Source organism: Ovis canadensis, chromosome 7, assembly GCF_042477335.2.
Source record: "Ovis canadensis isolate MfBH-ARS-UI-01 breed Bighorn chromosome 7, ARS-UI_OviCan_v2, whole genome shotgun sequence".
NCBI classification, from domain to species: domain Eukaryota; kingdom Metazoa; phylum Chordata; class Mammalia; order Artiodactyla; family Bovidae; genus Ovis; species Ovis canadensis.
This window is the reverse complement of record NC_091251.1, coordinates 76375975-76393893: the sequence shown is the minus strand read 5'-3', so window position 1 is coordinate 76393893 and position 17919 is coordinate 76375975. Positions and strand designations below refer to the sequence as shown.

At 39.8% G+C, this 17919-nt stretch overlaps 1 protein-coding gene across 1 annotated transcript in view; it reads left to right on the top strand.

The window, feature by feature from the left end:
- LOC138443734 (uncharacterized) overlaps window positions 1–16836 on the top strand; it is a 434643-nt gene extending 417807 nt beyond the window's left edge. The window contains exon 8 of the mRNA XM_069596664.1: window positions 15502–16836. Coding sequence (XP_069452765.1) covers window positions 15502–15828 — 327 coding nt within the window. The 3' untranslated portion in view covers window positions 15829–16836. The remainder of the gene's footprint in view (window positions 1–15501) is intronic.
- The last annotated feature ends 1083 nt before the right edge of the window (window positions 16837–17919 follow it).

Genomic DNA, 17919 nt, shown 5'->3' with positions numbered 1-17919 from the left:
CTGACATTTTCTAATTTAAAATGATAGACTAAAATAGAATAGAAAACATCAGAGTGAATTGAACATAGTAAGGTCAAGTGTTCTGATTCATAAATGCATTGTTTCCATCTTTCATAGATACATACACAGACATCTGTGTACTGCATTGGAATGTAAGATGTGTTTCTTGCTGTGGGTCATAATGAAAAATTGAGAAATATTTAAATTTATTTTCAGTTCAGTTCAGTTCAGTTGCTCAGTCGTGTCCGACTCTTTGAGACCCCATGAATCGCAGCACGCCAGGCCTCCCTGTCCATCACCATCTCCCGGAGTTCACTCAGACTCACGTCCATTGAGTCCGTGATGCCATCCAGCCATCTCATCCTCTGTCATCCCCTTCTCCTCCTGCACCCAGTCCCTCCCAGCATCGAAGTCTTTTCCAATGAGTCAACTCTTCTCATGAGGTGGCCAAAGTACTGGAGTTTCAGCTTTAGCATCATTCCTTCCAAAGAAATCCCAGGGTTGATCTCCTTCAGAATGGACTGATTGGATCTCCTTGCAGTCCAAGGGACTCTCAAGAGTCTTCCCCAACACCACAGTTCAAAAGCACCAATTCTTCAGCACTCAGCTTACTTCACAGTCCAACTCTCACATCCATACATGACCACAGGAAAAACCATAGCCTTGACTAGACGGACCTTAGTCAGCAAAGTAATGTCTCTGCTTTTGAATATGCTGTCTAGGTTGGTCATAACTTTTCTTCCAAGGAGTAAGCATCTTTTAATTTCATGGCTGCAATCACCCTCTGCAGTGATTTGGGAGCCCTCCAAAATAAAGTCTGACACTGTTTCCACTGTTTCCCCATCTATTTCCCATGGAGTGATGTCATGATCTTCATTTTCTGAATGTTGAGCTTTAAGCCAACTTTTTCACTCTCCTCTTTCACTTTCATCAAGAGGCTTTTTAGTTCCTCTTCACTTTCTGCCATAAGGGTGGTATCATCTGCATATCTGAGGTGATTGATATTTCTCCTGGCAATCTTGATTCCAGCTTATGTTTCTTCCAGTCCAGCGTTTCTCATGATGTACTCTGCATAGAAGTTAAATAAGCAGGGTGACAATATACAGCCTTGACGTACTCCTTTTCCTATTTGGAACCAGTCTGTTGTTCCATGTCCAGTTCTAACTATTGCTTCACAGAGTTAAACTAGACTCTATTTTTCAATTCACTGAGAGCAGATGGGTGCTTATATGTAAAAATATGTCTTCTGTAGGACCATGAAGAGGTCCAACAGTTAACCATGCACATCTCCAGGGAGTATGGAAGATGTTATAAAAGTAAAGAAGTTTGATTTTATATTTAATATATTGTTGTTATTGTTGTTTAGCCACTAAGTGTGTCCTACTCTTTGTGACCCCAGGGACTGTAGCCCTCCAGGCTCCTCTGTGCATGGGATTCTCCAGGCATGAAAACTGAAGTGGGTTGCCATTTTCTTCTCCAGGAGATATTCCCGACTCAGATATCAAACCAGCATGTCTTACATCAGCAGGCAGGTTCTTTACCACTAGCGCCACCTAGGAAGCCCAGAAAAAGATCAAGTGCTTGCAAACAAGTCAAGCTCTAAGGAATGTACATCAATGGCCAGAGGGCCTTCAACCATTAGGACACTTTGGAGTTAGGAAGAAAGGAGTTACTACCTAGAGCTCCAAGATGTTGAGGGTTCCTGTGACCATATGATAGAGGCCAGTGGCCAGGCAGTTCCCTTGGTTCACCACATTCCATCATGCCAGGCTGTGGCATCCTTCTCCACTACAGGGCTCACCTACTATATGGATGAGACACTCATGTTCATGGGCCAGGCCCTGGAAAGTGCTGGGTATTCAGTTTTCCTCTCTGCCTCTCCCTTCTTTATGATACCTGGTTGAACAGTCTCATTTCCAGCTGGCACATGCTTACAGCAAGGTATGTCTATATCCTCCATTAGATCTCATCTAAGAAGCGATGTGGATCACACTGGATGGCACATAATTGCTTAGCTTTTGCACTAAACCTACTCTCATGGCTGATGATACCATATTTTAAATTTCAGTACTCAGCAGTGGTGTTGCACATAGTACTTGCTTAATAAATATTAATATATTAATGGATAAACTCATTAGGTAAGGGGGACATAAGACCTTATTCTATAAATGACTGTTGCTGATTACCACAGAACTTTTGAACCATAAAAGAAAAGGCTGATTCTACCACAAAATTCTGCATTTGCAAACATTAGTTATTGTTTTTTCTGACTTTTCCTCCTTCCAGTCACTAAGAAATGTGTAATATTCAGTTTTTATGGCAACTAAAATCCACAGAGTCCCTGTGTTCAAAATCAATCATCCCACCATTCAATCGTGGTGGTTTCACTCTGGTAAGTCCCTCCTAAATCACACTGATTATGCCTGATTTTTATGAGCTGTGAAATCTATTAATTATCTTTTCTATTGCTCTTTGTGTCTTATTACAAGTGAGAGAAAGGAGAACTAATCCTTTTATAAGTAAGTAGCAGACACGTAACACACCTACAACCAAACCTGACTCTTTTTCTCTTCCCACCCACCTTTTCTTCTTTCAGAAGAGTTTAAAACCAAAAATCCAGATTAAAGTCAGACTCTTAATGTTAAATGCATTTTTACAGAGGCAAGTGTCTGTGAAAGAAATTTTATGGGAACAGATGATCAATTGCATTTTTAAGAGCAACTCCTACACACGCTGCTGGGTAACTTGCCAAAGGGCTCGTTGTATTTCCCACACTAGTACTGATGGCTAAGGACACTCAGGAAGTGAGCTAAATATTTCAGATGCCTGGGTTTCACAGCTGAGAAGCTTAATTTTTTAAAACTTGAGTAAGATAAAGTAATGGCAGTTTCCGAATAATGACTGTTATTCAGATTCTATTTCCTGATGTCATGGGACTATATTTTTAATCCTTCCATTCAAAAGTTAATCATTCATCTAATTAGATAGGAAATAAGTATATTCTAAATGGCTGAGCAACAGATTTATCCTATTAACCTTATTATCAGTGCTGTTTTGCATTGTGGGTCAGAATTTACCGTCTTTATAATTTTTAAACTGCAGGCATTGGAGAGGCCTCCTGGAACAACACACCAGCCTTGGTGAAACCAGCCTAGTGTATCCTTTGTGTTCCAGCCAATGGTGACACATTCTCAGTGGTTGACATAAACCTTTTTCAAACCACTCATTTTCCAGATTGACAAGAGGCACTATTAACAATGACTAATCCAATGCCAGCTAGCTATAGACACCTCACCTCTTCATTTAATTTCTCTTAGTAGGAAATAAATAGTGCTATTTACTTTTGTACGGGAGATACTTAACCATCCTACTGAAGAAATAAGTTTCTCTCACAAATCAATTTTAAAACTACCTAGTGTATTATCAGTGTTGAATGAAATGAGCCTGTTCTCTGGTGTGGTGGACAAAACCTTAGGCAGCACCAGTGCTATTCTATTTCTGAAGAATCACAGTAAAGAGGAAAGACAACTAAAGCCAGTGGATAGAAGTGGTGAGTTATGATAGGGTGGTAAGTTGTGTCTCAATAAACACAGTATCTCAATAAAAACAGTATCTTCTGTTCTTAAGGCAAATGGAGGAACTGTGAAAGGAAACACCTTCCTCTCTGGTTTCAGTGGAAGTTAGTGATTCAAAGGAATTAGGCTTTGCTGCCTCCCAGGCAAAGACTTAGTTTTCCGTTGAGAGTAAACTTGCCATATTTTAATGAAGCATGCAAATCACACCATAGCCCATTGTTAGAGAAAAGGTACTTTGCACACAAAAAAGCAAAAGACGAGTTCTTTTTCCTTCTACCATGTGCCTACAATCTCTAACCTGGACAATTTTGAGTTTTATCCCTTAATAGCCCTGTAGCCTCTGAGAAGCCAATCCTTCAGAATTCTAGTTTTCTTTTACAAATAAACTCATTTTCTTTCCTTCCAACTTTTTGCCCCTGAATCTTCTATTTTCTTATCATACTCCCAAGGCCCAGTAAAACATAAAAATAAAATTTTAAAAAGATTTATCAAACAAATATCACATCTTTCAGATTCTCTTATGTTCAGGGCAAGTAATTTGCTTCAAACTGGTGCAGGCCCAGATGATTCCAAGCAGACAGGACTCACTGGAATGAAAGGGCAAGTGTTACTCAATCAAGAGCACCTCTTCAGGAAAGAACATTCTGAAGAACAGTGTCAAACTGTTTCTGTGCAGGAAGTTGAAGCAAATAAAGAGGGAGATTGACATGGAGGGAATTTTCCTGAGCCTTTATATTTTTGCTTACCTTTCTAACACACACAAGAAAATCCATCTCTGCAAAGACATAATACAAGCACTTCTAAGAACTAAATCTAAAGAGGCCTCTGTTATACAAGTTAAGCCCAGCATGGAACGTCAAAAATTCACTTTCAAATCCAAAGTAATTGAGAGCAATCAGGACAAAGTATTACTTGACTTAATGAGGTCAGGGGATTAATTTTTCCTCATTTCCAGGATCAGAGATTGCTGAATCAATCCCAATACTAAGAACTTTCAGAGAGTAAGAACTCCTTCCAAGGCCTGAGGGTCAAGATGGCATCCTTCTCCTAAAGCATGAGGATATACTGTCTGGGAAATAAACACCATGTGGCAGGAGAGTCAGCTGTCCATCAGATGAATTAACATCAAGAAAATAAATTCAATGTGTGCTCAATAATGAAGATCAAGTGTTTTCTCTTACTGTATTTTAAAATAAATCTGTTATTAAACCATTTAAAAGTTACAACTTGTGTAGAAAAGAATGCAACTATAACGTCAGCATGCCCTGTTGACCGTTCCATTTTTAATCAAAGACCCGTAATCATCTGATTTCATCAAAAACAGTTTCCTTTGATTGCTGGAAATTGAATGATAAACAGAATTTAAAAAATAAGTATTTTTAATTTTTAAATTTATTTTTTAATTGGAGGAAAATTGCTTTACAATGTTATGTTGGTTTCTGATGTACCTTAAAGTAAAGAGGGAACATAAAGAAAAGAGTTGCTCTTAGAGGCAATAATGGATAAATATATTCCAGTATTATTCATGCACTTCCTCAAATCTTTCTGGTAGTCATTTCCTCCCCTATTTATACCCTACTAATCTCTGTTAAAGAAATTTATGTTTTAACTTAACTTTTCCCAACTTTATCTCTCATCTCATCCGACACATAACTAAGCTAATGAAGAGAAAAATGGGATTTAGCAGATGAGTTTTTTTTCATTCACTAAGTTTTACACTATATTTTGTTTGTTGTGTATTTATGTAGATATTATCTTAGAACTCAAGGGTCACAAGAGTGTTTCCATGTTACTACCATATATCTGAGAACAAAATCAACACTCACTAAAAAATCAAGTTATATTTGTTAGGTTTTATTTTAGGTTTTACTCTGAAAGACCAGAGCTAGATGGTAAGGGGACCATGTAGTGTTTCCATGATCTAATTTTTAGTTCACATTAATATATTCAGCCTGAGACATTGTAATGCATTTTGAAGAGGAACAGATGCAATATAGAAAAATAACAAGATCTAAGAAATTATAGAGTAAACTCTAAAGAACAAATTAACATAATAGTCATATAATCTAAACAATGATAATGATAGGTTGTACTTTTATTACACTTAATACTTTACAAAGATCTTTCACCTACATCATCTCTTTAATTGAAAATGATCAGTAATTTTTCTCTCACACTGAGAACAACCTGTAAGAAAATTGTATTCAAGGATGATTCCATGAGATTTCCTAGATACCTCAACAGGGATAAAAGAAACAATCAGGCTAAACTTAATGGAAAACTTCCCAACTGGGAAATTTGTCTGATGCTCACATATGTGCCAAAAAGTTTGGATTTTGTTTTTGAAAGACTTTTAAGAATATGCCATGTTCCTAACTTTCTCAGATGGTTTGGGTGCAGCAATATCCACAGGAAGAAGAATGTAGGATCACTATACTGGCAAACAGCTGGCTCATTAGCATTTCATTCACTGGTGTATAGTTGCAGCTCCCTCACCACCCTGAAGCCATTAACCTTACTCTGAAGAGAACCACACTGCCCTGAACTAATGGTCCTGTCCAGTGGTTGGCATGAGAGTCAGGATCACGCAATATGGTTTCTCCATCACATTACCAGCTTTCTTTGCCCTCAGGGTGATACAGTTATGTACTGTCCTCTTCCCTTACTCTGTTTTTACCCCTATAATTTCTATTCATCTCAGTTTTATCTTTGGGGGATTTGTAGAACCCTCTAATTCCTCTTGTGCAAAAATAGCTTTTAAACTTTTTAGTTCCCTTTCATTCAAGCTAAACATTTCCTGGTTGTCCAATAACTTCAGCATCTCAGTTAATAAACTTTCGACATACTTCAGTCCTTTTCCCTCTGACAGTGTAGTGTTCAAAACCAATCACAGTGTTCTCTTGAGAGTCCCTTGGACAGCAAAGGAGATCCAACCAGTCCATCTTAAAGGAAATCAGTCCTGAATATTCACTGGAAGGACTGATGCTGAAGCTGAAACTCCAATACTTTGGCCACCTGATGCAAAAAACTGACTTATTTGAAAAGACTCTGATGCTGGGAAATATGGAAGGCAGGAGGAGAAGGGGATAACAGAGGATGAGACAGTTGGATGGCATCACCAACTCAATGGACATGAGTTGACTCTGGGAGTTGGTTATGGACAGGGACGCCTGGCATGCTGCAGTCCATGGGCTCACAAAGAGTCAGACACAGCTGAGCAATGGCACTGAAGTACAGTCTGACCACAGCAAAATGGAACAGTATTGTCATTCCCTCCCCCCCCCCCAAACAAGGCACACACATTCACTAGTACAGTCTAAAAAGACATTAAACTTGTGGACAGTGATACCACTTTGCTGACATATCTTGCAAAACTACAATTCCTAATCTTTTCAATTATATAAGGTAAGAATCCAGTGCTTTACTCTTTGAAAGAACCCATAAATTCACTTCATAAACTCCAATCTTCATTTATCTCCTTATTTTTATCTAATCAAATCTGCTAGACTTCAAGCACCAACATTAAAAATTAGTATCATCAAATATCTTGTTGGAAGTTCATACTTTTTGTATTATTTAATAGTGTTTTTACAACAGTAGTCTTTCTGGTATTTGTTTATGGTAATGCATAGCTTTCTTAAGAAATATTTTGACTTAAATAGATTGGGATAAACCTAACCACATCTGAGAACATCATATATTTAGGAAATATATCCCAACATCCAAACAATAAACCCAAAATGATTTTTGGAAGCATAACCTTATTTGGAACAGATGATTTACTACAGGCTTAAGTTGACTGGAGCATCTTTATTTTCATTAAAATTTGTGTTCTAATTAGATCCCAACATTGTCTCAATCTTAACTCTGTTTTCTTGCCTTCACTCTCCATCCAAAACTGTTTAGTTTTAGTCTTATCCAACATCTGTGTTTATGTAACCATAAACTATTTGTAGATAAGCACAATTTTGCACATAATGTTTCAGGACCCCTTTCCCAGCTTGGTGACTCGTGAACAGGCTGTAATTCACGAGTTCACCACTGTCTGTAAATTTTATCTCTCTGTATGTCTAATCCATCTACTTCTTTCCTTCCCCACTGCCATTTTCTCTCTCTAGCTGTGAATGCCATCCAAAACATTTTTCTGTGTTTGATCAAGCTGACCCCTTGGTTCTGCCTGTCATCAATTTTTCAGCCATCCCTAACTTCACTGTGACTGTCTCTTTATAACATATTGGCTTAGGCTAATCAACAGAGAATTTCCCATCCCCTGTTTTTCCTTGACTAAGCTGAAATGTGGTCCTCTCCTTGTGTCCTCAGATACAAAAATTTTTAGATGACCCTGGCATCTGCCCCTGTTAAGATTCTGTTTGGTGAGGATATTGTAGAAACTATACTTATTTTTCTCAGCTTATGTTCCTTCCACACTTTAAGTTCTTCAGCCAAACTGACCCAAACTCATAATGATCGAGACACTCCAGTATGTAAAAAGATAGAACACCGATCCCTGGCTTGACTATGCCCTAAATAAAAGCCTTGAAAATAAGAGCCTGAATGTTAACAATGTGTCTGGCATTCTGTGTGGCCCCTCAGGGTACATCTTTGTCTGTAGTTTTGATCACCAATCTTGGGCCTATGAAAAATGCCTTGACAGCTGGTACATAAGTAGTATTTGTTCCCTGAGTTCAAAATTAACTTGAAGTTGGGAAAAAGAGAATACTTCCAAATGCATGTTAAGCAGTTTCATTTCTATAGTCCTTGTTAGGTCAATGCCCCTTATATGCAGGAAGTAGCAGAATGGCCACCACCCCTCTTCCCTCAAGATTAAGGAATGATCAAAGTGTGGGGGGAGAAAAAATGGAGGAATTAAAACCCTGGGTGATCATTAGTCAAATACATTTCACCTGCCTTTACTAATCAAGGTCGTTGTAAGACTTGCATGCCCTCCAAGCAGCCTGTAGCCTAAACAGTATAAACTTTCCAGGAGTTATTTTCCAAGGACTTAGAGTCAGCTATGTCTAGCTGGAGCTGAGCTAGTTAAGACTGGATAAGACCACCAACTCTCCAACTGGATTGCTTCTCATGGGGTATGCGCGAGTGTCCTCTCGGTGACATTTTGACATCAGAGAGCTGAACACTCCACCCTCAGATCATGCTAAGTGCCTCCATGTTGGCACATGCAGAGGCCTATAGTTAGTTACACCTGAACAGAACAACGATTACTATTACTGCACTTTGTCCCAATCACCTTTCTCCACTCTCCCCCTGCACCCCATGCCTCAGACTTCCCTGCTGCTTCTGTTCCTTATTTCCCAAACAATCCCCAGCCCTTGGCTTTGGGGAGGCAGGTCAGAGATTTGTTTTCCAGTCTCCTCGCTTGGCTGCTTTGCGAGTATACCCTCTCTTTGCTGCAAACCTCAGCATCTCAGCATTTGGGTTGCTGCTTGTGAGGTAAAAGGAGCCTGGTCCAGTAATATTATATACCAGAAACCATTCTGGAACAAAGACTAAAACCTCTAGGCTCTAAGAGCTTACATTCAATAAACAAAGCCAGATACGCAGAAAGTCTAATAAGTAGCAAAGTGCTACAGAAGAGAGTTAAGACAGAGAAAGGGCTCCAGAAAGACGTGGAGGGCAGGGTAGAAGGGGGAGAGGACTTTAGCTGTCAAGAGGGCACTCATAGAAAGCCTGACCGAGGAGGCAGCATTGGAGCAAAGGCCTGGGGGAGGTGAAGAAGTGAGCTAGACCACCAGTAGAAGAGTGTCCTGAAGAGAAGGACAAGCTGAGTGCTTCCACCCTGGTGGGCTTGAGGGACGAATGACAAAGAGCCAACAGAGGCTGGAGTGGAATGAGAGAGATCAGAGAGGTGGCAGGGAGCCAACTGCAGAAGGCCTCTTAGGTTGCTGTCTAGTGACATGGGATGCCACTTGAGAGTTTCCCACAGCCATGTACTTGTCTGACTGCACCTCAGAAGGGCATCTAGGGCTGTCCCCATCCACCCTGCCAGCCCTTGCCTCACACCAGGGCTATATTTCCCTGATGGCGCATCTTCTCTCTCTCATTCTTTTCCCTGCCTTAGCTCCTTAGCAGACTCCACCTAAATGATGCCCCATCCCACTCAGCTCCACAACTCACTTGTTCATGTACTTGGCCTGTAAGACTTGAGTATAGGTCTGCCTTACCCAGGACACACGCCCTGATTCCCCCAGCCTGGACTGGCTAAACCTTGCTGAGATTCCCTGAGAATCTAGATGGCCCTGCTGGGTGGTGGTACCCTCTTTGAGAACTGTACCTGAGCCTTCTTTGAAACTATGGAGCATGGCAGCTGCCAGCAGAAAGCCCTCAGTCAATGTCTGCTGAATGAAGGGATGAGAAACACTGGAACAGGATGGGGCAGATGACTATGCAGGGAACTCTCTTGTGGGAGACATTCTGAATTATCTAGGATCCCTATATACAGGTTTCTGGCCTCCTTTTTGGAGAAGAATGTTCTCACACTTCTTTCAAATTTGATTCTGACTACATTGTTCTGAGCTTTAAACCTAGCATCAAAAAAAAAAAAAAACCCCGCTATGAAATCTTTCCTTTGGCAAATTTATACTCTTACATTTGTGAGATAAGAGAGAGTACCCAAATACAGTCAGTTTCTAAAATTTTTAAAATGGTAAATATTTGGTGCTATTAGTCATGCTAACAGATACAACCCCCAATGCAACTTACTTATAAATGGAGGCATACTGGCTATTTCAGTGGAAAAGGGTATGGACACTCTATGTTTCAGCCACCTTTTTGAAATCTTCATTCTAAAGTGTGAAGCTAGAAGTAAGAGATCACCAAGAACAATTCAGTGTGAATTTTAATATGATCAGTTCCTGAAGAGAAAAGATTGTCAATGTTCACATTAATATCCTCCACAGACATAATTTGAACATTCTGGGCGAGAAAGAAAGAGGAAGAGAGTGTAGAGAAACAAGAATATTTGATGTGATATAACATGGTCAAAACGTTAGCCTGAAGGGAGGCTACAAAGTCCTTTATCATACTTGAGGGGAAAAAATTTCCCTTCTCCCTCCAGAAGGACGCTGTGTTTAGTGTCAGTTTGGAAAAGCACACTCCCCCTTTCAACATACATCGGAGGCCCCACTCTTGCAAAAAGGTAAGATAATGTGCTCTCAAAGTAAGAAGTCAAGTACCCACTGCCTTTTGAAAATGCCTGACGAGAATTAACGGCCTTTGCCATCCTCTTTTAAACAACTGTGGCCAGGTTTTCTATAAGCACCTCGTTTATCTTGAGACTCTTTCATCTATTATCTGACTGTAAGCGTGTTCATAGTTCATCAGCTGAATTCACTTTGACAGCGAAGTCTTATGACGAGTAGCCAACAGCCTAATGTCAGGTCTGTGAATATCTCTGGAATTAAGGTGATGGGAAAAGGGTAACCTTCTGCTACTCCTAACGGCATTTGCTGAACCACAAAAATAGACCCTTAAATCATCCTCCATTTGCAAAAGCAGGTCCTCTTTGCTAATATTAGAACAGAGTGCAGCTGGCTTCCTGCTTACATCAAACACACCACGTGGGGCCACCTCTGCATTCATCCTTGCATGTGGTTACAGACATGAATCATGACATGGCCAGTTGTGTAGAAGAATGTTACCATTCAAACGGTTCTTACTTGGCCTCTAACAAGTCCATTCCTGGGTATTTTTGACGATAAGGGAAAAAAATCATCATCCCCTATCTTTACAGTTTAGCCACCTGGGCCCCAGAGGTTTATAATTGTTACTTATTCCTTAAGAACTGGAAATGGGGTTTGTGATGAAAACAAAAATACCTGTACTGCAAACATAAAGCTCTTCCTTTTAAACAGCCGCAGTTTGGTTTACGATCATCTGAAAGTGCATGATGCTTGAACGAAAGACTTCTGTTTACGATAACTTATAAGAATTATATTTCCAAACAAGTTTAAGGTTGGCTGTACACATTTATAAATATTTTGAGTAACTGAAGTAGACTTTTGAGAAACCTTGCCACCACAGAATTCTATGTTTACACTTTCTGTGGATAGAACAGGAGCTTTTGAAATTAGCGTTTTTACTAAATTGCCAGGAAGGTGCCTGTTGTTCTGAATCCATCATTAAACCAACCAGCATAGCCTGTGTATGTCCAGCTCATGAGTAAATCAACTCATTGGAAGGTGTTTAGCTTCGCTAATCACCTGATGATTATTCAGAAACATGAAAACCAGAACTTTTCAGTCCCCAAGGTAAAACTATGCTATAAACAATGGCTCTCAATTGCTCAACACTTAGTCAACACTTCTGCTCCAATCCTGAGACTGTGACTTCCATTAAGATGTAAAGAACCAGTGTGGACATACTCTAAGTCATCCTAATAAAAGGAGAGATGGCATTTTACAGATAAGTTTGTTTTGATCCTCAAAGTTCTTTGGACCAACAGATAGCCAAGTGCCATACGAGCTGGGATCAACCGAACATCTCTGTATTATAGCCTCCCCACACTTAATGTGCTTCCATTTGCACCACTTGTCAGTCACTCGAAAAAGAATGTACTCAAATTTCCATGGATAGAAACAACACTGATAAAGGCTACCCTTTGTTTAACTGTCACTCCTTTATTCTTGAGAAATTGTGAGGATTCTCTACAGAAGCACGTGCCTATCTTTTGCATGGGGCAGATAATCCAGCAGAAATAGTTGTTTCTAGATGTCTTTCAGGGTAAAAATTTCTTGAAGTTATGTTTTCCCCTTAGGAGTTGTTAAGAGTAAAAAGCAAGAATTACTGTAAGTGTATTAATAGAGATGATGCTTCAGATGTACTCTAGAAGAAATAAAATAGCTCCTTGGAATATTGTAATTAGCAAATTGGGGCTTTAGAGGTCGCTATTTTTAGCCTTTGTCTGAAACAAAAAAGGAATCTGCTAGATGCTATAGTATAATCTTAAAATAAGAACCCGCTGCAGCCTTCTATCCACCCACCACCACACACAGAAACTTCTACCAGTTACCAAAACTTCTACCAACTACCAGCTACACTAAGCACCACCATGATGGGGTTTAAAGTGCTCAGTCCTCAGCCCTCCGTTCCCACCTCCCTTGCAGGAACTTCTACTAGGAGCACTTTTCTAGGACCACACCTGAGCCAATTCCAATCTCTAAGTCTTTCCTCCTGGATAAGTACGAAAATTCAAACTGACTTACCTTAAAAACAAATTCATTCATGCATTCATCTCTCTTGCCTCCTCTTCACTTCCCCACTCCCGCAAAAATACCCCTGATGTGTTTACCCCCATCACCGCCCACTATGGCTTTCCTGACTTGTCAATGGTATGGACAACCTCCCAGTCACCCAGATGATGGTCTTGAGTTGTATTAGACACCTCCTTCCGCTTCATTCATTCCCTGTACCTAATATTTCACAAGTTCTGGTAATGTTCCATGAACAATGTCTTTCAGACCCAAGCTTCCTCTTCCTTCCCACCTCCACCATCCTAGGAGAGCGCTCATCACTCCACAGCCGTTACAACAATAGCTGCCAGGTGACCCCCCTCATGACAATTTCTTCTGTGTTTCGAACCCTTGGAGGTTGTTGATACCGCTGATAAAGTCAGCAAAGACAGGAGGAAGACACATCAAGGGTATTTTTGAAGGAGAGGAAACAAGGCAGATGTATGTATGAATGAGTGTGCTTCTAATATGTCACTATGATTTGGGGCAATCATTTTTGGCAAGATTTTATACCTACCTGGAGTAATAGGAAACCCCTCATAAGTTGGTAATAAAGATTTTTTATTAATTGGTAGTAACATGAATACACTTGAGAATTTAAGCTAATGTAAGAAAAATTATTATTTTATACTTTTGTCTTTAGCATGGTACATCATTTGCTTTAATAACTATTCAGCTGGCTAACCAGTTAGATGTGAATACTTGTTGTTGAGTAGATGCATGGGGAGAAAACAAATCTCAGTTCCTTGGATATGATATGACTTAGTCAGAAAGCCAAGAAAACACACTTTACAGAGGCATTATATCTTTAGCTCCCTTATATCATGTAAAAAACCCCAAAACTTACCCACAATCCCTGTAGCTACCGTCAAACAAGAGTTAAGAGTCTTTAAACATACTTTGCAGGAAACAGTCACTCCACTTTCATCCCCCCATCTCTTAAGCCAGTGACCTCCCTTGATCTCTGAGATGACAGTGTGCCAAGTTCCATGAAGCCCGGCATTCACAAATGACCCCATTAGATTTCCTAAAGACCTTAATTGCCCAATTCCTTTCACCCAGGTTTCTGAGGTTCAAGGAATGCTATCCTTCAGTTACTCTCTTGCATAGGTTCTACTTATTGTTACCTTAATCCTTTCTGAATCCCTGAGAATGCAAAGAACTGAAGCAGACTTTGATTCTCCTACTGAATTACAAGATACTTTACATACTTCTGTCACAAAGTCATTCTCCTCTGTTTACTATTCAACAATGACATTCACTTTCATGTCTAAACATAGAAGGGAAGCACCAGGGCAATAAATATAATCTTAAAGATTCAAAAGCTGATCCCCTTCAAAGGACCATGTTAAAATACCTAAGAAAATTAATCACTTCCTGCGGTCCTAACTCCACAGCTCTGTCTTATCTGGACAAACACTGCAGGCTGAGGGCCAAGTATCCACTTTGCATCTATTCTGGAAAATATTATCTGAACTTTCCCTTACAAATCAAATCAACATATATTGTACATATTGAGTGCTCACTATTTGCACAGCACTGTACCCAAGTGGCTCTATTTGAAAACAGTAGTATAAGCTTGAGCTTTTCTCTCAGAGTTTACGAAGGAAAGCATTATAGTGCATATCAGCTGATTTATTTACTTGACACCAAAGTAAATATATGATGTAGATGGGAGCAACAAAATAAATAAAAACATTTTGATAAGTTAACCCCCCTAAAAGAAACTCTTCTATATTTAAGTAAATTATTTTAGAATCATAATACTTTAATTCCCTTGTCCAAAATTGTTAACAGAATTCTACTGAAACTGTTTGACTTGTAACAGTTTCTCAATTCCATGAAAGTTTGCTGTACCAAGTAGAACATCTGTGGGTGCTAATGTTGCCTTTATTTCCATGCAATTTGTTTCCAGTGGCAAATAAAAGTTCATGAAGAGCCACTCCAGCCCGACCAACACTCTCTCCAACACACAGGCAGGCATGCACACACACACACGCCCCCACACTCAAAGGATTCAGAGGCTGAAGGTTAAACACTCCTTTGTTACAGGAAAAACAGAATAAATGGAGAAGGTTTTACTTACAGGACAGACCCAGGGGAAAATAATCACCCTATAGACACACAGTTTCCAGCACTTCCAAAAGACTATGACATCATTAGACAATAATAAATATGCAGTTAAATACTCAAGTGACCCACAAAATAAATCATACATTTCTTCAGTCAAAACGTAGTCTTCAAACTGTATTCTATCACTGGAAGAGAAATTGGACTAAAAAAAAATCTCCAAAGACCAGCTCTAAAATTCTATGAGTTCACAACATTTGTCCTGGAGGAGAGAGGGATTAAAAATAAAACTGAAAGAGCCTCTTTTGAGGAACAGGATAATTACATTATTTCATGATGAATTTAGCACACCTTAAAATCAACATGATGTACTTTTCTGCATTTATGTTTTATTCAGTAAAAATGTCCAAAATCTATTATAGCAAGCTGATTATTTATCTAGGATTTCTACTGTTGGTAACCCAGTGTCGAGAGGAAACAATAGAAAATGTGGTCCACAGACTAAACTGGGTGATCCAGAAAATAAAGAATTATCTCATCAAGGAAAGAGAATAAAATGAAATTATTAAGGGAATGAGATTAAGGTGTTGACTCTTCACCCTTCATAGGGGTCCTATCTGCAATGTGACCCTGGGCTCAAACCAAGGAAAGCCAGCACACAGCTGAGGATCTGCCAGACCCTGGGAAATGGCCTGTGGATCCCAGAAAGGCACGAGGTGCTGAATTGCAAATCCTCTGAATCAGCAAGTCAGTATCCTGCATGTTTGACAGAAAGAAAAGGAAGAGGTGGACTCCAGATCAGAAGAGATTCCACATCTCCAGAAAATATGAATAAAAGGAAGAACACCCAGAATCTGGGAAGCTTGGGGAAAGAAGGGCTGGTCATGTTCATAGTTCAGCTAGCAATGCTTTTATTGATTGTTTTCTACTTTTAAAGCATCTTACTATACTGTTTCCAAGAGTTCTTGCAAAATATGGTTAGTGGAAAATAAGAAAATGGCCCCATTCAGTCTGGTTAATATTCTCATGTTCATCAGAGGCCAAAGTGAGAGAATATTCATAAAGCATCATTATCTCAATCCCCTCAAATAATACTGTTTTGGTGGGCAACAGGTTGCCTATAGTTATTCCCTTTTCTTTTATACACTAAACCTTTCCTGCTTCTAGGAAATCCTACTAAACCCTCAATTCTAAGGCTTCCTAAACCACAGAAATTTCTCCCTTGTCTAGTGAGTCCCAGGCTCCACAGTTACAGTCCTCAGTGCTCGAAATCTGGATACTTGCATTGCTTGTGCCAGGAGAGTCTGTGAGCCTTACCCACAGTTACAACTATCTGATTTGATTTTCTTCAATCAGTCTGAAAATTTCTTAAGGTCCAAACGGCAGATAAAGTAAAAAAAGGAGTATGCCTTCTTTGATCATTTCAGTTTGTATGAAATCTTAGATATTAAGCTGCTTAGAAGATGAAATGAAATGAGGACAAGAACATTATACATTTTTAAGAAGCATTATCCTCATAAAAGACAACATATTACCAAAGTTAAGACTGTGGATTCTAGAACTAGGCTGCCTGAGTTCAAGTCCCAGCTCCACCACTTACTACCAGTTTGACCTTGGGTCACGACTCAAAGTCTGTGTCTCGGTTTAAATGAGTTAATCAGTTTAAATAAGCTGAAACCTGTAAAAAAACAGTGCCTTGCTTATGGAAAATGCTAAATAAATACTTTTAAAGTCAGATGCTAGTTTCCTTTCCAAAATAAATTATAAAGTGAATAACTATAATTAAATATACCACATCAGAGCCCCACCTATCACCCCAATGTTCTTCTGGTATCAGAGTAGGGATTCACTAGTCAAATCTAGTCCCTGGCTTGTTTTAGCACACCCCACAGCTAAGGATGAATTTTACATTTTTTTTTAAATAAACCTCTGTTATCTTTTAATCTTTTTTTGTTGTTGTTCATTTTTAAAGGGTTTTATGATGGGGACCATTTTTAAAGTCTTTATTGAATTTGTTACAATATTGCTTATGTCTTATGATTTTGGTTTTTTGGCCCTGAGGCATGTGGGATCTTAGCCCCCGATCAAGGATTTAACCCATATCTCCTACACTGGAAGTCAAAGTCTAAACCACCGGACTGCCAGAGAAGTCCCAATATTCACTTTTTAAGGTGTTGCTTTAAAAGAGAAGATGAGGAAGACAAAGAGCAGGAAGAGAATGTGCAACAGAGACCAAACACATTGTACAAACCTTCAACCTTTCAAGTTCTGCTAAGGCAGTAGGTAGGAGGGGCAAATTTTTTCCCTTTCTCTGTGTTGAACTCCATACTGCTTGAGCCAGACAGCCAGAGAGAAAAGGAGAGGGCTCCTCTGACAGCCAACTGAGGAAGTGTCAGAATCAACCTAGCTCATCTCCCCCTCCCACCACACATACCCCTTGTTCAGCACAGGCTACGTATTTCTCATCCTCTGTTCCAAGCTTTGGGAGTCTTCCCTCAAGGACATGAAAACCTCCTCAGACTTCCTTCTTGGTGCTAATGAGCACGGGTCTCCTGATTCCTCACTCTCCATCTAATTTGCCTTATATTTTAGGGTTTTTTCTTAGAAAAAGAATTCCAATTCATTCTTCTCCTGACCCCCATGTCTTTGTATCTTTCCATTTCTCTCCCACTCCCTGGGACCACCAGACTAGCCTTGTTCCTGGGTCCCTGTGTCAGGTGCCCAAGCCCTGACATTTGCTATAACCAGAACTGGGATTTAGTAGGCTAGGGGTGGGCCCCAGGCATAGTTCTCCCTCTTCAACACCCGCTCCTCGACTGGCCTAATTGAGAAACTGGATTTTGGTCTCATCCTCCTTCTGAATGCCGACCAGTTTCTGCCTGGTATGTTAGACACTCTTCCAAGGTCGGGAGTTCAGTCACAGCTTCCTAATGTGGGCCCCGATGCTCTGCCTGGTAACAGTCAGGTACAGGGGCATATTATTCTCCCATAACACACACACATGCTGATATGGGAGCAGCCTGGTG